The 21,763-nt window shown below is 42.4% G+C and overlaps 1 protein-coding gene across 4 annotated transcripts in view; it reads left to right on the forward strand.

Moving 5' to 3' along the window:
• The first annotated feature begins 2,344 nt into the window (after positions 1-2,344).
• Positions 2,345-21,763, forward strand: part of LOC144503586 (metalloreductase STEAP3-like) — a 35,841-nt gene continuing 16,422 nt past the window's right edge. The window contains exon 1 of one of the 4 annotated variants that reach the window (XM_078228173.1): positions 2,345-2,433. Coding sequence is in view for 2 of the 4 variants with exons in the window: in XM_078228169.1 (XP_078084295.1) it covers positions 2,385-2,429 (45 nt within the window). In the remaining 2 variants the exon portion in view is untranslated. Of the gene's footprint in view, positions 2,489-5,845; positions 6,058-21,763 lie in introns of those variants that run through there. The other 3 variants (XM_078228172.1, XM_078228169.1, XM_078228171.1) reach the window with 3 other exon arrangements.

Consider the following 21,763-nt stretch of genomic DNA (forward strand, 5'->3'; position numbering starts at 1 on the left):
ATATAGATCATGTTGCATCTTGAAGTGCTTCAATACAATTGTGATACATGTAATATTCACTGTATCCATTCAATGTGGTTCATACAGCCTGAGGTGGTTCTATACAATTCCCAGCCCCTTGGTGCACTATGGCTAGAAGGTCTTAGACAGCGACCTTTCCCCTTTGCACCTTTGCAGTTGAATACAATTCTGCTGTTACTGAGAGACCACAGTGCCTCATGGATGCCCAGTTTTGATTTGCTAGATTTATTCTGAATCTACTCCATTTAACATGTTCGTAATACCACATAACATGATCAAAGATGACATTAATGAACTCAATATACCATTAAAAACTCAGTTAAAAGCCTCATTCAACAATAACTTTTTCAAGGCTTTCAACACTGAGGTTTTTACGCAGACTAAGAGTTTAATCACAAAAATTCTCAGTTCAATGATTTCCAAGTCTGGGGGGTCTCAACAGCTTCTGGCAAAGCATAGAATCACTGACAGCAACTTCTGGATTTCTGCAACTGCACAAGTGTGAAGTTTCTGTCAGTTTCGGAGAGGTAAGTGTGTCAGACACTAGCAACTTCACTGTCATTATGAGCCCAAAATCTAGGAGATTGGTATATTTCCCTTATGTGGCCTCAATAATTTCTGCTGTGTTGTCACTGGTGAGTTCCAGGGGGCCTAGGAATCCCATGGGCCCAAAGTTAAGGTGGAAATCCCATATGTCAATGTCACTCAAACTGAGCAATGGAAAATATCTCATGTGGTAACCTGCCTCTCCCCACGGGGTTGCTCTTTCTTTGCATCTAATCTTCACCTGCAGTGAAATGTGGACTGGAGCTGATTCCCTGACACGCTGTCAGTGACACAGCCCACTCCCAAACACATGCGCTCCTGCAGATTAAAATTCAACCTTCTGTGCAATGCCTTATCTTGTCAGTTTGGAGCTTTGTCTCTTTTGTGTGAGCCATGAATTGGATTCAGTTTGAATTTGGTTTTTGGAGCAAGCAAATAAATGAATTTGGATTTGCCAGGTCCACTCTAAGGATTGGCTTTATAACTATAAGAATGGAGTAAAAATTTAATTTAAAAATAAAACGTCTTGGTCTTCACCCTCGTCACAAACTCCATCCCCTCACTACCGCTTCTCGGCCTTTTGGCTAAGATCAAGTGTCGTTTAGATCGGATGTTGCACTTGGTTGAAGTCATCAGGTTACATTCAAGCTTCATATTCATATGAAGGAATTTTTAAAAGCGGTATCTCGGCCTTTTGGCTAAGATGCAAATGAGATCAAGCCTTGGAGGAGGAAACCTCCCCCTCCTCCAATCAGCTTGGCGCATGTAGATCAGGCCCAACACAGGTGTGAAGGCCCTGTCTTGTCAGCTTGGATTGGAAATGTCTCAACTTGTTGAGACTCTGAATTGGACTTGATTTGATTGAATTGGAAAAGTATATTAAAAAAAAAATCCCCTCACTACCGATTCTTTTGAAAACAGATAGTCTCACAGCTTGGGAGTCCTATTTAACTCTGCACTGAATTTCCAGAACCTTTCCTGTCACCAAGACTGCCTTCCTAACAGCATTTTGAGATGTTTTACCCTAAGGAGGGTGCTATAGAAATGTAAGTTCCAAGCTGGCAGCGGAGCATGGCAACTTCCTGCGAGCTGTCCCTAGCACACCCTCTAATTCTATTGTTTACACTACATTCTGTACTCTCTCCTTTCCTTCTCTATGAACGGTATGCTTTGTCTGTATAACGCGCAAGAAACAATACTTTTCACTGTATACTAATACATGTGACAATAATAAATCAAATCAGCAGCGGTTAGCACTGCTGCCTCATAGCACCAGGAACCCAGGTTCAATTCCGGCCTCGGGTCACTGTCTGTGTGAAGTTTGCACATTCTCCCTGTGTCTGCATGGGTTTCCGCTGGGTGCTCCAATTTCCTCCCGCACTTCAAAGATGTGTGGGTTAGATGGATTGGCCATGCTAAATTGACCCTAATGTTAGGGGATTAGCAGGGTAAATATGTGGGTTTCTAGGAATAGGGCTTGGGTGGAATTGTGGTCAGTGCAGGCTTGATGGGCCGAATGGCCTCCTTCTGCAGGAGGGATTCTATGATTCAAGTTATATTTCGGTTTAGTTTGGGGGGAATGAACGACAGCAGAAATAAACAAAAAACTTTGCAAATAATTGCAAAGAAGGGTAAAGCCACGTTTTTTGCAACATTCTCTAGGAGGGACGAATGAAAACTTGAAATTCTGAGTTCCTGTGATTACCATTGACGGGTGAAAGGAGGTGGGTGTTGATAAGGATTGGCCATTGGGTTTTCATCTAATCGTGCAGTGCCCATACAGAGAGCAGCCTGGGGATGTGAGTGCTGCCAGTCACATGATAAGCCCCACTCCACACTGGCACCTCGTACAGAGGCAACTTGTGAGTAAGTGTGAAATTGAAGTGTCAATGTCACCTCGCACTGCTGCTGGAAACTGGGGGTGAGATTCTTTGGCTTTTGCGTGCGGATGGGGTTTGCTTTCGCTTTCTGGGTGTGGGTGGGGGAAGACAGGGAAGTGGATCTGCCGATTCGAGGCTCTGAGTTGAAGTTCGAGGGAGTCTGTACATATTGTTTTGGCGTCCGCGAGAACTTTCTAGGGCTGACTTTTACTGCAAAATAAAATCAGTAGCAGAGTCCTAATTATCTGTATTCGGGAGCCCATAGCAAAACTTCAATAAGGGAAAGGTGTGTTTAAGGCAGCCGCTCTTTTCCAGTGCGCTGAAACTTCAGACAAAAGTATCGCCTGAAATTGAAGGGTGGAAAATTCCACCAGCAAAATGACCTAACTCTGAGCGGCCCATCTTTTACAGGAGCCTCGTACGGTTCCGGCATTTCTTATACCCGGCCCACAACACTATGCTGTAATGTGTATGGTCACACGAATTAGTTTTATTTTCAGCCTTCTGCTTAGACGGAACCGTAAATAGCGCGGTGCAATTGCAAGCTGGAGAATAAACAACAAAAAGTGCCAATGGGGAATACTTCTTTTGACAGGATTAGTGTCATTCCGTTCATGGGGTGTCTTGAGTTGCAGGGCAGCCATGTGCTGAGTGTTTGCTGCTGGTAGTATATTTTGGAAACTTAATATAGGAGTGTGCTTTGGCACAGTGTGTTCGCACAGAGATCCCGGAAAGGCTCGAATCTGTGCACAGTATGTTCCTCAGTGCACTAAATGTGCCCTAGTGTAGAATACCTATAGTGATCTATCATTTAAACTTCATATACCAGCCTTTTCCCTGTGGTATTAGGATAATCACTATCTATTAATATCAGATTTTAAATTGACCTAATGTCAGCTACTGTTTGCAGAAAAGTACTCTGAAATGTTATAACCTCTTTGTGTTTGGAAGTGTTTCCTAATGTCACTCCTGAAGATCTGGTTCTGTTTTTTTCGAAACCGTGCCACCCAATCTTAGACTGCCCCACCTGTCAAAATAGTTTATCTCTATCTGTTTCTCTTAATATCTTGAAAACTTCAGTCAAAATCTAAATTCCAGAGAATATAACCTGAATTTGTGTCATCTCTCCTTGTAATTTAAACCTTCACCAGATATGAGTGCAGCAAAATAAATAAAATAAACCACTACTACATTCTCTCCAAGGCCAATATATTTTTCCTATGGAGTAGTGTACCCAGAACGGCTTGCCGGGTGTGGTCTAACCAGATCTTCATTGAGCTGTGGAATAGCTTTTACACCTTTGTATTCTAGCCCTCGAGATATAAAGGCCGGCATTCCATTAGCCTTTTTGATTATTTTCCTGTCCCTGCTCATAGAATTCTGAAAGCCTCTGGATTAAGTTCCATATGAAAGGGTGTCACAGGATCTAAATGTAGTTTGGGTTGTCGGTAAAAATTTTAGGATGACAGAAATTGGCTGAAAGAGAAAACAGATGTATGAAATACACAACTAAGTTGATTTGGTTTTGGAATTTCAGTGACCTAGTTTTGGAAGTGCAGTGTAATTTGGTCAAGTTTGTAGAAGAAATGAACAGTTGGGAATACTAACGGTGCTACTTGTCATCAGAGTTGAAAACTAAACAGAACTATGATAAAATTCAATACAGTTAATTGCAAAATGCAATTGCAAAAGAGCATGGGGAACATATTTAATAAATTGTGATGAATGAAGTTAGTGTTTGGTGTTTGCTCCTATTCTTCATTTAATGACACTGGGAGTCACTTGAGATTTTTTTTTTGCTAAACTTTCTCTTCTTCCTCCAGCCCTCCCTGTGGTATTCATTAGTTGTTTATTAATTCTGGGTTATGGGATGTAGAATCAGAAATATTTGAATGAAAACAAATGAATATTTGCTGTATTGCAATGTTGTCCAGTACATTTGTCACCAGCCCCATGTGGCTAATTGAGAATCATGATGTGACTCTTTTTGTTATCACCAAATAGGAGGCCATTTGGCCCATCATGTCTGTGCCTGCTCTTTAAAATAGCTATCCAATTGGTCTTCCCCATCTGCCTCTTTCTCTATAGCATTTTTGTCTTTTTAAATATATATTCGCAGAATACCTATAATGCAGAAGGAGGACATATGGCCCATCGAGTTTGTACCCACTCTTTGACAGAGCATCTTACCCAGGGCCACCCCCCTGCCCTATTGCCGTAACCCCGCATATTTACCTCGCTAATCCCCCAACCTACACATCTTGGGACACTAAGGGACAATTTAGCATGGCCAATCCACCTAACCTGCACATTTTTGAACTGTGGGGGAGGAAACCAGAGCATCTGGAGGGAACCCATGCAGACACGGGGAGAATGTTCAGACTCTCATAGTCACCAAGGCCGGAATTGAACCTGGGTCCGTGGCGCTGTGAGGAGTGGTGCTATCAACTGTGCCACCGTGCCATCCAAAATTAAGTTCCCTTTTGAAAGTTACTATTCTGTCTACTTCGGCCACTCTTTCAGGCCTTGTGTCCCAGATCATCATAACTAGCTGCATTAAAGAATTCTCCTCCTCCTTCTCCCATTTAGTTATTTTGCTAATTATCTTATGTTCCTGTTTTCTGATTACTGACCCTTTTGTCAAGGGAAATTGATTTTCCATTATTTACAATCAAAACCCTTTCTAATCTTAAACATTTTTATTAAGTCTAATAAAAGCTAATGATCAGTTTTTTTTAAGTTGGGGCTGATCACTGTTTGCAATATGGTGGCTTTAGGGGTCATCAGTCCCCTGCAAATGTATTGATTTGCTAAACATTCTGAGGTCAACCCTAAAAGTTAGTTTGGACACTGATAAGAGACATTCGATCCAAATATAGTGAACGCAAAGCTGATCATTTTGTTTAGTACCAAGAGTAAGATTCTTATGGTACTGTATTGTAAATTGTTGAAGTGTGTGTTCACGTGGGGTCTGTGATCATTTGTCCAGTTTGGCTTCAAAGTCATAAATGATTAAATCAATTCATGGGTGGTTGCCGCAGTTGTACTTTAACAGTACAGAACCAGAAAATGCTGGAGAAACTCAGCAGGTCTGACAGCATCTGCGGAGAAAGAATAGAGCCAACGTTTCGAGTCTGGATGACTGGTGGCGTTTGGTTTAGATTGTTTAGGCAATCTTTCATGTTTCAGATTTTTTTTTTTGTTATTATATCAAGTAAACAGAATAGAAGCAGCAGGAACATTTTCTTTCCTTGGACACATTGTTGCTTTTCTCTGCATTTGATCTTTGAGCTATTCGGCTCAGATGCGCAGGCAGAATTATTGATCCGACGGTCGTTCTTGTTTTGTTTTGCTTTGAGTGTTTTGTTTTCTCTTTATCTTCATTGGATATGCCAAAGTTCTATGGAACATCTATAGGTGGTTATCATGTAGTTGTGAACTCCTCCTTTTCTTAAATGACCTGGATAGGCGAGTAAGGATGAAGTGTTTCACTGACAGTTACTTCAGCCCGCTGAAATTCTGAAACAATGGTGCCAGATGAAGCGGGTAGTTCACGTGTTGTTTCCACCATCAACTGTTCTTTCTTTGACAGATGATCCTTAGCATCACGGTTAGTAGATCTATTCTGCTGTAAAATTCTATTCATCAAGAATCTGCCGAATAAGTTTATCTAGTTCGTCTATCAAACTTTGAATGTTGAGTCGCCTGATAATGCGATTTAGTCTCTGTGAATGTAGGACCACGGTATGAAAATATGGTACTGCTTGTTCACTCTAGAAGGTCACACTTTACTACATGTGTGATAATACATGACATGTTGACAAATCCACAAGTCAAAACATCTGTTGAGAACAATGTGGAAGGACATCTTCAGGATTCATTTTGATCATGTCCTCTCAATACTCATTTCCAAGGCAAATCTGTGCATATTTCAACCTTCTTAAGCACTTGTTTGTAAGATGATGAGACAGAGCAGAATATGCAAGTGTTTTTGATCATTGTGAGTGCCCATTTCCTTGCTGACTGGTTACAAATGTTTTGTAAATAATTATATGTATGTAAAGTACATTTATCTGAATTTTTAAAAAATTAGTGCATATGACTAAAATGATGTTGACATAGCCATAACTATTAGTAATTTCTGTTGGACAGCACTATCCTCGTGGCTGTATAGTATTTTCATAAGTTAAAGACATGATATGACAAATGTTTGGTTGCAAGTGAAAAAGAAAATGAAGATCTGCATTTAATTAGCAAATACCACAGACACGGAATCAAAGGGCTTTACAGTCAATGAAGTAATTTAATTGCAGTCACTGTTGTAATGTGGGAAACACAGCAGCGACTTCAAGCTCAGTAAACTCCCAAAACAGGAATGTATAATGACCAAATAATGTTTTTTTAATGTTGACTGAGGGATAAATATTGGTCAGAAGACCGAGGATAACACCTCCGCTTTCTTTGGAAATTGTATTATGGGATCTTTTATATTAACGTGCACAGGTAGAGGGGGACCTTGGTTATTTTTTATTTATTTGTTCAGGGGATGCAAGCTAAACCAGACTCACCTTCTTGAACGGCTGCAGTCCATGTGGTGTAGGAGCACCCTCAATACTGTTCAAAAGGGAGTTCCCCAGGATTTTGACCAAGCAACAGTGAAGGAACAATGATATGTTTCCAAGTCTGATGTTGTATAGCTTGGAGGGGAACTTGCAGGTGGTGTTCCCATTCATCTGCTGTCCTTGTCCTTCAAGGTGGTAGAGGTCACGTATTTGGAAGATCCTGTCAAAGGAGCCTCTGAGGAGTTGCTGCCATGCATCGTGTAGATGGTACACACTGCCACTGTGCACCGGTGGTGGAGAAAGTGAATATTGAAGATGGTGATTGGGGTACCAATCAAGCAAGCATCTTTGTGGAGGATAGTGTTGAGCTTCTTGAGTGTTGTTGGAGTTGCATTCATTTCAGGCAAGTGGAGAATGTTCCATCACACTCCTGACTTGTGCCTTGTATAGTGGACAGGCTTTGAGGAGGTCAAGAGGTGAGTTACTCACCACCGAATTCACAGCTTCTGACCTGCTCTTGTAGTCAGTATTGATAGCTGGTTCAGTTCAGTGTCTGGTCAATGATAACTCCCCAAGATGTTGCGAATGAGGGAATCAGTGATGGTAATGCTATTGAATGTCAATGAGCAATGGTTAGATCCTCTCTTGTTGGAGATGGTCATTGTCTGCCATGTGCAGCATGAATGTTACTTACCACTTCTCAATCCAGGTCTAAATACTGCACAGGTCTTGCTGCATATGGATATGGACCGTTCAATATCTTGAGGAGTGGCAAATGGTGCTGAACATTGCGCAATCGTCAGTGAACATTTCAACTTCTGACCTTATGTTGGAGAGAAGATAATTGGTGAAGCAGCTGGAGATGCTGCCGAGGACACTACCCAGGTTCAATGAAGGGTGAAGTATTGAATACAAAAGCAGTGATGTAATGCTGGAACTGTAAAAATACTGATTAGGCCACAGTTGGAATTGTGTGTTCAGTCCTGGTCATCGCATTATAGGAAGGACATAATTGCTCTGGAGACAGTGCAGAGGAGATTTACAAAAATGTCGCCAGGGCTTGAAAATTACAGCTATCAGGAGAGACTCGCTAAACTAGGGGTTGTTTTCTTTGGAACAGAGGATGCTCAGAGGTGACCTAATTGAGGACACCTAGTGGAGGGGCACATATTTATGGTGAGTGGCAGTAGGATTGAGGGGACATGAGGAAATATTTCTTCACCCAGAAGATGGTGGGTGTCTGGAATTCACTGCCTTATTTGGCGGTGGAGGTAAAAACCCTTAGCTCATTTACAAAGTACCTGGATCTGCATCTGCAGGTTGCAGCACTTAACAATAACTTTTACCAATTACATGATATTGATTTTTGTATTCATTCATGGGACATGGGTGTCGCTGGCTGGCCAGCATTTATTGCCCATCCCTAGTTGCCCTTGAGAAGGTGGTGGTGAGCTGCCTTCTTGAATCGCTGCAGTCCATGTTCTGTGGGTTGACCCACAATGCCGTTAGGGAGGGAATTCCAGGATTTTGACCCAGCGACTGTGAAGGAACGGTGATATATTTCCAAGTCAGGATGGTGAGTGACTTGGAGGGGAACTTGCAAGTGGTGGTGTTCCCATGTATCTGCTGCCCTTATCCTTCCAGATGGAAGTGGTCATAGGCTTGGAAGGTGCTGTCTAAGGACCTTTGGTGAATTGCTGCAGTAGATAGTACACACTGCTGTTACTAAGCGTCGGTGGTGGAGGGATTGAATGTTTGTAGATGTTGTGCCAATCAAGCGGGCTACTTTGTCCTGGATGGTGTCAAGCTTCTTGAGTGTTGTTGGAGCTGCACCCATCCAGGCAAGTGGGGAGTATTCCATCACACTCCTGACTTGTGCCTTGTAGATGGTGGATTGGCTCTGGGGAGTCAGGAGGTGAGTTACTCGCCGCAGTATTCCTAGCCTCTGACCTGCTCTTGTAACCACTGTGTTTATGTGGTAAGTCCAGTTGAGTTTCTGGTCAATGGTAACCCTAAGGATGTTGACAGTGGGGGATTCCATGATGGTAACACCATTGAATGTCAAGGGGCGGTCGTTAAAGTGTCTCTTATTGGTGATGGTCATTGCCTGGCATGTGTGTGGCATGAATGTTACTTGTCAGCCCAAGCCTAGATATTGTCCAGATCTTTTTGCATTTGAACATGGACTGCTTCAGTGTCTGAGGAGTCGTGAGTAGTGCTGAACATTGTGCAATCATCGGCGAACATCCCCACTTCTGAACTTATGATGGAGGGAAGGTCATTGATGAAGTAGCTGAAGATTGTTGGGCCTAGGACGCTACCCTGAGGGACTCCTGCAGAGATGTCCTGGAGCTGAGATGACTGATCCTCTACAACCACAACCATCTTCCTATGTCCCAGGTATGACTCCAACCAGTGAGTGTTTGTCCTCTGATACCCATTGATTCCAGTTTCGCGAGGGCTCCTTGATGCCACACTCGGTTGAATGTGGCCTCGCACCTCACCTCTGGAATTCAGCTTTTTTGTCCATGTTTGAACCAAGGCTGTAATGAGGTCAAGAGCTGAGTGACCCTGGCGAACCCCAAACTGGGCGTCACTGAGCAGGTTATTGCTGAGAAGGTGCTGCTTGATAGCACTGTTGATGACCCCTTCCATCACTTTACTGATGATCGAGAGTAGACTAATTGGGCGGTAATTGGCTGGGTTGGATTTATCCTGCTTTTTGTGTACAGGATATACCTAGGCAATTTTCCACATTGTTGGGTAAATGCCAGTGTTGTAACTGTACTGGAAGAGCTAGGGGAGTGGCAAGTTCTGGAGCACAAGTCTTCAGTACTATTGTCGGAATGTTATCGGGACCCATTGCCTTTGCAATATCCAGTGCCTCCAACATTTCTTGATATCATGGGGAGTGAATCGAATTGGCTGGAGACTGGCATCCGAGATGCTGGGAACCACTGGAGGAGGCTGAAATAGATCACCCACTTGGCACTTCTGGCTGAAGATTGCTGTGAATACTTCAGCCTTATCTTTTGCACTGATGTGCTGGGCTCCTCCATCATTGAGGATGGGGATATTTGTGGAGCCTCCTCCTTCAGTAAGTTGTTTAATTGTCCACCACCATTCTCAACTGGATGTGGAAGGACTGCAGAGCTTAGATCTGATCCATTGGTTGTGGGATTGTTTAGCTCTGTCTATCACTTGCTGTTTTTGCCATTTGGCATGCAAGTAGTCCTGTTTGGTAGCTTCACCAGGTTGACGGTTCATTTTTAGGTATGCCTGGTGCTACTCCTGGCATGCCCTCCTGCACTCTCCATTGAACCAGGGTTGATCCCCTGGCTTGATGGTAATGGTTGAGTGGGGATGTGCCGGGCCATAAGGTTGCAGATTATGCTGGAGTACAATTCCACTGCTGTTGATGCCCACAGCGCCTCATGGCTGCCCGGTCTTGAGTTGCTAGATCGGTTCAAAGTCTGTCCCATTTAGCGCGATGATAGTGCCACACAACACGATGGAGGCTATTTTCAATGTGAAGGCGGGACTTAGTCTCCACAAGGACTGTGCGGTGGTCACTCTTAACGATACTGTCATGGACAGATGCATCTGCAGCCAGCAGATTGGTAAGGATGAGGTCAAGTATGTTATTTCCTCTTATTGGTTCCTTCACCACCTGCTGCAGACCCAGTCTTGCAGTTACATCCTTTAGGACCCGACCAGCTCGATCAGTAGTGCTGTTGCTGAGCCACTCTTGGTGGTGGACATTGAAATCCTCCATCCAGAGTACATTTTACACCCTTGCCACCCTCAATGCTTCCTCCAAATGTTGTTCAACATGGAGGAATACTGATTCATCAGCCGAAGGAGGACAGTACGTGGTATCCAGTAAGAGTTTCCTTGCCCATGTTTAACCTGAAGCCATGAGACTTCATGGGATCCGGAGTCAATGTTCAGGACTCTCAGGGCAACTCCCTCCCAACTGTATATCACTGTGCCGCCACCTCTGCTGGGTCTGTCCTGCCAGTGGGACAGGACATATCCAGGGATGGTAATGGTGGTGTCTGGGGTGTTATCTGTAAAGTATGATTCCGTGTCAGGCTGTTGCTTGACTAGTCGATGGGACAGCTCTCCCAATTTTGGCACTAGCCCCCAGATGTTAGTAAGGAGGACTTTGCAGGGCCGATAGGGCTATTTGTTTTGCCGTTGTCTTTTCCGGTGCCTTGGTCAATGCCAGGTGGTCCATCTGGTTTCATTACTCTGTTGAAACTTTGTAGCGATTGATACAACTGAGTGGTTTGCTAGGCTATTTCAGAAGGCAGTTAAGAGTCAACCACGTTGCTGTGGATCTGAAGTTACATGTAGGCCAGACCAGCTGAGGACGGCAGATTTCCTTCCCTAAAGGACATTAGTGAACCAGATGGGTTTTTCTGACAATCAACAATGGTTTTATGGTCATCAACAGACCCTTAATTCCAGATATTTTTTATTGAATTCAAATTCCACCGTCTGCCGTGGCGGGATTCGAACCTGGGTCCCCAGAACATTATCTGGGTTTCTGGATTAATAGTCGAGCGATAATACCACTAGGCCATCATCTCCCCGTTTAGTTATTGTATAATCCTTAATAAATATATGAAATGTTCCCATCAAACAAACTTCCCTGTACAAAACCCTTGACACAGGTTTAACACAGAAATTATAAATGCTTACATGACGCTGGAACTTAGTCCTTTGGTTGGATGCTGCAGTTCTCTTGATGCACACACAGAAAAGTTTGAGACAGAACAGCTTCCCAAAACACCAGGGAGAGAGAGAGAGGCTCTAAGTACTAACTAGCAACCCAATGTTCACTCCAGGAAGGGCAGGAGACCTCCTACCAGCTAGCCAGCAGAATATCTAATACCAGGGAAAGTGAGAAAGAAGAACTGCCTGACACTTGACAACCAGGGCAGCTGCTGACTCAAAACCTTGGATTCTTCTGGGGAGGAACCAGCTGACTTTAACTTGTCAATCAATCTTCCCCCTCACAATGCAGGGTCATAAAAGATCCTAGAAAGTATCTGACGCCCAGAGTAAAAATAAACAAAACCCCATTTAAACCATTGAAGCAGCAGTAAAAGGACTTATAACCAGGCAGCCTGGCAACCATGAAACCAAAAGGCCTGCTTACAACTGCGGAGAACATGATTTAAAAAAAACATTTCTTAAAGGTACACTAGCATCACGCACCTGTGGTGGATCTGTCATGCTGGTGGGCCAGGACATACCCAGGGATGGCTTTGGGGGGGGTGGGGGGGGGGGTCATTGCCTCTAAGATACGATTCATTGAGTATGACTGCGTCAGGCTGTTGCTTGACTAGTCTGTGAGACTGCTCTCCACAAGCTCCCAGATGTTAGTTATAAGAACTTTGCAGGGTTGACAGGGCTGGGTTTGCCATTGCTGTTTCTAGAGCCTATAATATCTCATTTGAAAGATGGCCCTCTGAAAGTACAGTGCTCCTTCAGTGCTGCACTCGAGTGAGGGCCTTGATTTCCATGGTAGCACTAGGGGCAGCACGGTAGCACAGTGGTTAGCACTGCTGCTTCACAGCTCCAGGGACCTGGGTTCGATTCCCGGCTTGGGTCACTGCCTGTGTGGAGTTTGCACATTCTCCTCGTGTCTGCGTGGGTTTCCTCCGGGTGCTCCGGTTTCCTCCCACAGTCCAAAGATGTGCGGGTCAGGTTGATTGGCCATGCTAAAATTGCCCCTTAGTGTCCTGAGATGCGTAGATTAGAGGGATTAGTGGGTAAAATATGTAGGGATATGGGGATAGGGCCTGGGTGGGATTGTGGTCGGTGCAGACTCTTTGGGCCGAATGGCCTCTTTCTGTACTGTAGGGATTCTATGATTCAAAAAAATGGGACTTGAATCCAGAATCTGGTGATTCAGAGACCAGAATGTTGCCAAATAAACCATGGCTGACAACCTCCAACCGTCTATCCACTTAACAAGCGTGTCATCACTGAAGCATAGAAGCATTACCTGCTTGATCAGGTATATCATAACAGTTTCTAAAAAAATAATACTTTATTCACAAGAAATTAATATTTTGAAATGGTATTTTATCTCGTGATGGTGCATTAACGAATATTATTTCATGACTCATTGAAGACAAAGAACAAAGAAAATTACAGCACAGGAACAGGCCCTTCGGCCCTCCAAGCCTGCACCGATCATGCTGCCCGACTGAACTAAAACCCCCTACCCTTCCGGGGACCGTCTATTCCCATCCTATTCCCATCCTATTCATGTATTTGTCAAGACGCCCCTTAAAAGTCACTACCGTATCCGCTTCCACTACCTCCCCCGGCAACGTGTTACAGGCATCCACTACTCTCTGTGTAAAAAATCTGCCTCGTACATCTCCTTTAAACCATGCCCTGCATGAATTTTAATTCTTTCCAAGACTAGGCTAGTAACTTGTTCTTGGTAATTGCAGCGAAATCAACACACCCAGAAAATTGGGATTTCTATTACGGCACTGACAAAATGCTTTTCTGAATTCCATTCAGAAAGATGTGTCTTTGTCACATTGTGAATTCATTGGTGTATCTAAGGAGATGGGGATCAAAGTTTAAAGTTTGAAAGTTTAGTTACTCATTATTGTCATAAGTAGGCTTACATTAACACTGCAATGAAGTTACTGTGAAAATCCCCTAGTCACCACACTCCGGCGCCTGTTAGGGTGCACTGAGGGAGAATTTAGCATGGCCAGTGCACCGAACCAGCACATCTTTTGGACTGTGGGAGGAAACCAGAGCACCCGGTGGAAACCCACGCAGACAAGGGGAGAACGTGCCTCCGCACAGATAGTGACCCAAGCTGGGAATTGAACCCGGGCCCCTGGCACTGTGAGGCAGCAGTGCTAAGCACTGTACCGCTGTGCCACCCTGATCATTCAGGTGCTGTAATATTTTAGGCATCATATCTGCATTGGCCAGTATTTTACATAAGATTCTACTTCTGAGTGAAACATGTGATACATGGTTTCTTTTGTATTCCCTGTACATCGATTGGTGCTCTTTATTTTTTCCCCTCTTTAAGTGTTGCTGCTCTATCCTGGGAGTTTTAAAAAATATATTATTTTATATTTGTAGTGCTAACTGAGTTTCCCCACTGAGATAACATGATGTGAATTAATTTGATCACGCAGACCTGTTCATATTAAATATAATGGACCAGATTTTGCTGCAGAGGGACATCTTGCTCCATGTCCCATTAGTGCATGATTTTACGAAAGATTCCTCCAAAATTGCTGTGGTATCTGATAATGATATATTGAAGGCAATAGGGCGTCTGGGACCTTGCAAACCACAGAAGAGCAGAGGGAGGACTGAGGAGCAAGGTGAATTGGAGTGGGGAAAGTTTGATATATCTCACTAACGGTGACCGCTAAACTAAAATTGTCGTTAAAACCCATCTGATTCACTGATATCCTTTAGGGAAGGAAATTCATCGTCCATATCTGGTCTGACCTACATGTGAATCCAGAGCCACAGTGATGTGTGCTTATTCTTAATCGCCCTCTGCACTCAGTTCAAGGGCAATTAGGGATGGGCAACAGGTATTGGTCTCCCCAGTGACACTTGCATCCGTAAAGGAATAAAGAAAAAAAATGGTCCTTGCCAAATTTCTGCAATCATCTTGGATATTTACAACATTAATGGTGCTAAATAACTGTAAAATTGTGATTTTAATCAACAGTAATTTTATTTATTTATGTTAAAAAGTTGGCACTGGTTTCAATCATATTATTGCCTTTGGAACTGTTAGAAGCAGTGTTTGGGTTAACACTATCAGAGATAATTACCATCAAAGTTGATGGTTATCAGCTACCCTCCAATAGTTCCAATGTACTGCAAGCAATGCAGTTGTTTTTCACTTATTGAAATTTTCAGCAACTTGGTGAACCTTTGCAATATCTGCCTCATGACTGCAGCCTCATCTACAAATAGTGCATAAGTATTCATGCTAATCTTAAAAATGTTTAGTGATTTGCAGAATGCGCAGGAACACCTGAGTAGAGGTACAAATAGTACGTTGATATTGAATAACTCTTGCATCCTTGGGTATTGAGAATCAATAGAGTTTGAAATAAAAATAGTTTGCATAATCCAATGTACGAATGTCTTATACAGCATGTTTATTTATGGTCATAATTCCTTGGATAAAAGTTCTGAACTGGCCCCAGCGTTCTAGAGGGGGAATTAGCAGAGGATGAGTTCTGCAGCAGTGGAAAAGTTATTTTAGGGTATTTTCTTGCAGCAGGTTACTAAAGCTAGCATTGACAGAAGCCAAGTCACAGACCACTTGCCTCAATTGATGCTTTAAGGTTGAGAGAAATAGTTCTGAGTGGAAGAAAATATTAAAGAATAATGTAACTTCAAATAGTTCAAATGTGTGATTTTGGGAATTCTGTAAATTATATTATACAGGGATTAGTTGAGTTGTTCTTGTAGTGAGCCAGCATGGACACAAAGGGCTAAGTGTCCTTTTGTGTTATAATTGTTCGATTCTAGAATTCTGTCATATGATAAATAAGAGGCATGTCATAGATATTCGATTCTCAGCAAATGAAAGATCTTAAAATGACTATTTAGTGCTCTCATTTAGATTTCTTCCTGCCACTTAAATTATTTATAATAGTGGAGGAAGGAATTTCAAGAAAAGTAGTTAAGTTAGACAGTCTTGGTTTAGTAGTTGTCTTTTGCAAATGATTCAGAGACTTGAGCATGGTACTGAAGTGTGGGCCTAGATTAAGAGAGTGCTGCATAATCAGAGGTGCTGGCAAAGCATTAAACCAGAGCGCCAGCTGCTCCTTCAGATGGATGGAAGTCCTGCTGATGTCCAATATATACCTAAACCACAAAAATAGCTTACTGACTGATTATCTTATTGTTTTTAATGATCATGCTGTGTGCAAGTTGGTTGCCACACTTCCGTATTTCTTAGGCAGTCCCTCAGGATTGAGGATGATTTGCTACCACTCCATTTCAATGGGCATCTCCATTAAGTCCAGTGCACAATCTGCAGACTCTGCCACTTGCCATATGCAGAGGAGATGATGCTTGAAGGGTTGGGTAGATGAGGTGTTTGGAGATTTATGCACACTCACACTTTGTCAGTGTGCCCGCAAAGAAGTTTCTCAATGTATTCAGTGCCTTCCCAAATAAACCTTCTCCATTTTAGTCACAAGCTAGGGACTTCCATGGGTTGGTGGGAATGTTTAATCTCTTCAGGTTTGTTTTGAGGACACCCCTAAAACATTTCTGCTGCCCTCTTAAGAGTCTCTTACTATAACCGACTTCTTAGTAGAACATTGGCTTCAGAAATCTGGGGTGAGATTTTACGGCCTCGCTCGAGCGAGACCAGAAATTCCTGCCCGAAGTCAACGGAGATTTCCGTTGTCGGATCCTCGCCCGCTCCGATTCCGTGGCGGGCGAGGTGATAGAGTTCTGGCGCTGGTATCAGATGTACAATGACATGTCCCTCCCAGCGAGGCTGGTTTAGTGTGATTCAAATCTCAGTGTTAAGCAAGTTGGCTTGCGAGAGTACACTGTGGTTGGATTGCCTTTTCTTTCCACCAGATTTGGAGGATCGTGTGAAGCTACCGCTGATGTTACGTCTTTATGCTTTGAGGTGCCTGCTGAGATTACCATGTATCCAAAGCATTTTGAGCACAGGGGTCACTGCTGCCTTGTAAACCATGAATTTTATCTCAGGTTTGAGATACTGGTCCTCTTTTTCTCAGTTGGCCAAAGGCTGAGCTGGGTGGTGATGAATGTCGCGATCTGTGTCTATTTTCATCTCAAGAGGAGTTTCCCAAAAAGTGTCTACATTTTCCAAGATTTCTCCATCAATCTTAAATGAATGGGAAGGTGCAGTACTGTAGGGGATGTTTGGAAAAGGACTTTAGTTTTCCTGGTTTTTAGCAAAAGGCCTATTTTCTCATGATTCAAAGAAACAGTTGACAATAAATTGGAGCTCAGTTTCTGAGTGAGTGCAGAAAGTGTTATCTTGTCTACTGCAGGTCAATTACTGAGGTTGAAGTGATAGTGATTAGGAACTGGAAGTAGCACTGCCGGTTGAACAGTTCCCATCAGTTTTATAGATTACCCCCATGCCTGTTGGTAATTTGCTGTAGGTGAGATGCAGTATATATAAGTACGTATTTTATATAGTGCTTTCTCAACTTTAGGACAATCCTAAAGTTACAGAAAGTTCTATATCAATGCAAGTTCTTCGCAAGACCATTTTCAAATAGTAGAGAGAGGAATTTTAAACAACTGAATTAAATTTGTATTTTGATTTTGGAGCCAGAGGATTTAGTGTGGCACTGAAATAAAGGCAAAGCAGATGCACTGAGGTGCGACTCGTGCCTTGTATTTCACAGGAAATCTCTGATATTTAAAAAGTAAACAGGGTTTTAGGGCATAATTTAATTGTCAGCTTTTGTAGTTTACTTTCTAGTGGATTTAGTAGTTTTTTGGCTCATGGCTACAGTTACTGGAAAGACTTCAAAAAGCTTTTTTTTTGCAGATACTAGTTCCACGACAAGGCCAGTTAATGGCAGTTTTTTGTTGGACACTGCTCTGTTTGCAGTATATGTTACTAACTTGCTTGAGAGATCTTCGGTCTAATACGGACCTATTGATCACCAGGGGTGACTATGGTGACTATGAAGAGTAAATTCTCTCACTGAGTAAAAAGAATCCCTATACCTAGTACAGAAGGAGGCTATTCGGCCCATCGAATGTGCACTGACTCTTACCCAGGCTTACCCCATAACCCCACGTATGTACCCCGCTTACCTATATATCTTGGGACACTAAGGGAAAATTTAGCGTGGCCAGTCAACCTAACCTGCACATCTTTGGACTGTGGGAGGAAACCGGCGCACCCGGAGGAAACCCACGCAGACACAGGGAGAATGTGCAAACTCTACACAGTCACCCAAGGCGGGAATTGAACCAGGGTCCCTGGTGCTGTGAGGCAACTGTGCTAATCACTGAGCCACCATGTCGTCCAACTATTGTGCCCTTGCGCTGCCCTTTTCTGAAGAGTTGGAATAGTATTAATAATTCAATTCTACATTGTTCTCTTTCTGATTTGAGAAAAGAACACATTAACATTTTTGGGGGAAATGGGGAAATAAATCTCTTGTAACAAGTCCCTTTTTGCTGGTTCTATGTACTGCGTTGGAAATGTAATTGAAGCTGAACTGTTCAGTTGTTTGGTTGTTCAGCTACATTTAGTCAGGATGCATTTGTATTGCAAGTTCAGCATTGTTATGTTGTTTTGACTTTTCAGCAAAGTTTAAAAATACAGTGTTAGAATGTGCTGGAGAAGAAAATCTTGCACCTTTGGATTGAGACCATATTAAGTCTAACTTCATTGCCAAACGTGGTTTTATCTCAGCCCCAGGACATCATTGCAAGAGTTCCTTGGGTTCGTATTATCCTAAATGCAACCATCTTCAGCTGCTTCATCAATAACCATCTTTCCATCATAGAGTCAGAAGTGGGATGGTCACTGATGTTTGAATGGTGTTCAAGTTAATTCGCAACTCCTCAGATCATGAAGCAATCTGGCCAGCATGCAGAAAATCCTGGACAGTAATTGGACTTGATCTGCAAACCCCACCTTAGACATTCATTCCAAGATCGAAAGGATTTTAAAAATTCATTTGTGGGAAATGGGCATCACTGGCTGGCCAGCATTTATCGTCCATCCCAAGTTGCCCATCTTCAGAGGGCAGTTAAGAGTCAACCACATTGCTGTGGCTCTGGAGTCACATGTAGGCCAGACCAGATAAAGACAGCAGATTTCCTTCCCTAAAGGACATTAGCGAACCAGATGGATTTTTCCAATAATCAACAATGGTTTCATGGTCATCAATAGATTCTTGATTCTCGATATTTTTTTATTGAGTTCCAACTCCACCAAATTTGAACCTGGGTCCCTCGAACATTAGCTGAGCTTTTGGATTAATAGTCTAGCGATAATACCACTAGGCCAGCACCTCCCCATGGATGCACTCCATCATCTGCAGGCTCCTCTCCAAGTCACACATAACCCTGAATTCCATTGCTGTTCATTCACTGCCGCTAGGTCAAAATCTAGGAGCACATTCCCTAACAGCACAGTAGGTGTACCCATTCTGCAATGCCTGCACTGGTTCAAGAGGACAGCTCACCAACACTTTCTCAATTTGGGAGGGGCAATAAATGCTGGTCTTGTCAGCAATGCCCACATCCTAGGACAACATTTAAAAATATTTAATAATTTCTAGGCTAGCACCAGAAAATAGTTTTCATGCTGCTATTTTATTATCCAAATAATAATGCCTTTCATGAAGAGAAGCAGTCAACTCTACCTGTGCTTCCAGTACCCATATTGTGTGGTTATCCTTTGTTATCTTCCATAGCAACCAGGAGTAGCCAACAAAGCATAACATATGGAGGTGGATTTTAAATAGGAAATGGGCAAACCAAACACAAATGGATAGGTTGGAAAATTAGTAAATAGTATTTTGTGAAGCAGTGAAACTAGGAAAAGGAAATATAGACTAAATGACTTGTTAGGATGGGGCAGCACGGTGGCACAGTAATGAGCACTGTTGCCTCACAGCATCAGGGACCTGGGTTCAATTCCCGTCTTGAGTCACTGTCGATGCGGAATCTGCACGTTCTCCCCGTGTCTATCTGGGTTTCCTCTGGGTGTTCCGGTTTCCTCCCACAGTCCAAAAGATGTGCTGGTTAGATGCACTAGGTATGCTAAATTCTTCCTCAGTGTACCTGAACAGGTGCTGGAGTATGGCAACCACGGGATTTTCACAGTAACTTCATTGCAGTGTTAATGTAAGCCTACTTGTGACACCAATAAATAAACTTTAGGATTGCAACTACAGGACATAAGCCAGGAGAAGGATGTTGGAGATACTGGTGAATAGATCACTGAAATCAAGAGTGATGGCAGCATTAAGGAGGTCTAACTAGATTGCACAGAGGACTCGAACATAAATCTCAAGAGGTGGTGCTGAATCTGTCTGGTATATGCAGTTTTGATCACTGTTACAGGTATTCTCTCTAGATGCAGTTTGTGAGAGGATGATTGAACTGATATCTGGTCTGAGTTTTGAGGAGAGATTGAAAAGGTTGGGAATGCTTACTCTGGAGAAGAGAAGGCTCTTGGTGTATATTATTCATGATTATATTATTCATGATCCTCCAGAGAATGAGTGAATTGAATCCTGAATATGTCTTCACAATTCCTGCAAAATCTGGAACCAGTTTAACAATGGTTATTGCTTAGAAAAGGCAAGATTCATCTGTAGTTTAGATTTGATGATGTTCTGCAGAGCATACTGAATGTGTAAAACAGCCACATGATAAAGTTCTTTGGGGAAGTGCCCTTGGCCCAACTATCTTCAATTGCTGCTTCATAAGTTCACAAAGGTGGCTGTTTACTGTTCCACAGTGCAACTCTTCCAATAATGAAGCAGCTCATAGTAGGACTTGGATAACAACCAAGTTTGTGGTGGAAAGTAATAGATAATAACTGTATGCAAGTGCCAGGTACCAGGACTACTAATTATTCAAATAGAAAGCTCACTACCTTCTTGGGGTAACTGACGTGGGTAATAAATGTTGCACGTCCTCAGAACATCCACAGCATTTTAAACAGACAATAGAAACTCAATAGCAGCTTAAAGATTTACAGCTGAATGTTTGGAACAAGATAGCAGATCAGTTGGAGGTCAGCTACCAGTTTTCTAGATTCTCTCTCCCACACATTCAATGTTGTTTCACTGAGTGTTCTTGGTCGAAGTTCATGAGTATTTGCTTTGTAAAAACAAATGATTACAAAGTGAAATATTGATTATAAACACAAGTCTAAGGTTCAAAGAAATTGAATTGTCTTCTCCTCCTGCCATTTTACTAATCATTGTGGATTATCAGGGCAGCATTTTCAGTAAAGGTTGCATTTGGACGCTGGTGTTAAAATGTACAGTCTTGTCCTACTGTAGAAATATACTCCAATGTCCTTGTGTGTCACTGCCAGTGCATCGCTGCCAGTGTGCATGTTATTGTGATTGCCAGTTTCAATATTTTGAGAGATTTAATTTTGAATAGATAATTTTCGAATAAAATGATGTAAAAATGTGAAGGTAAACTTGAACAAATTTATTTTAAGTTGCATCATGTCCACTTTTTTGTATGATTACAAACATTGTTGAATTCTTTTTAACATACATTTACACACAAAACCCGAATGTCTATCCATTTATTTCTGCAATACAGAACTGCTGAGTTTATATCAAACATATCTTCAATCATCAAAAAAAATCAGAAGCACACACTAGTCAAAATCCGCAAGGCCATTAGAGCAACTATTTAATAGTTTTATTGAGAGATAATAGAATAACAATATTCAGTAATGGTGCAGTACACATTATGCAAAACTACACTTTGGTCGTAACAGACTAATAACTCTTATGGGGAGGGGATCGTTTTTCTCATGGTTATCAGAATTTGAGAGAAAATTTGAAATAGAAACCTAAATAGAGCTAAAAGGATGACAGAATAATTCCAAAACAAAATGTAGACACATGTCAAGCTCATTGTACTTATCCTCGTTCATCACTTTTATCCTTTCATAGCATTTACCAGTGCATTAAACAAACATGTAACCTACATACTAAGCCTACTTGAACT

Source organism: Mustelus asterias, chromosome 14 (genome assembly GCF_964213995.1).
Source record: "Mustelus asterias chromosome 14, sMusAst1.hap1.1, whole genome shotgun sequence".
NCBI lineage: Eukaryota > Metazoa > Chordata > Chondrichthyes > Carcharhiniformes > Triakidae > Mustelus > Mustelus asterias.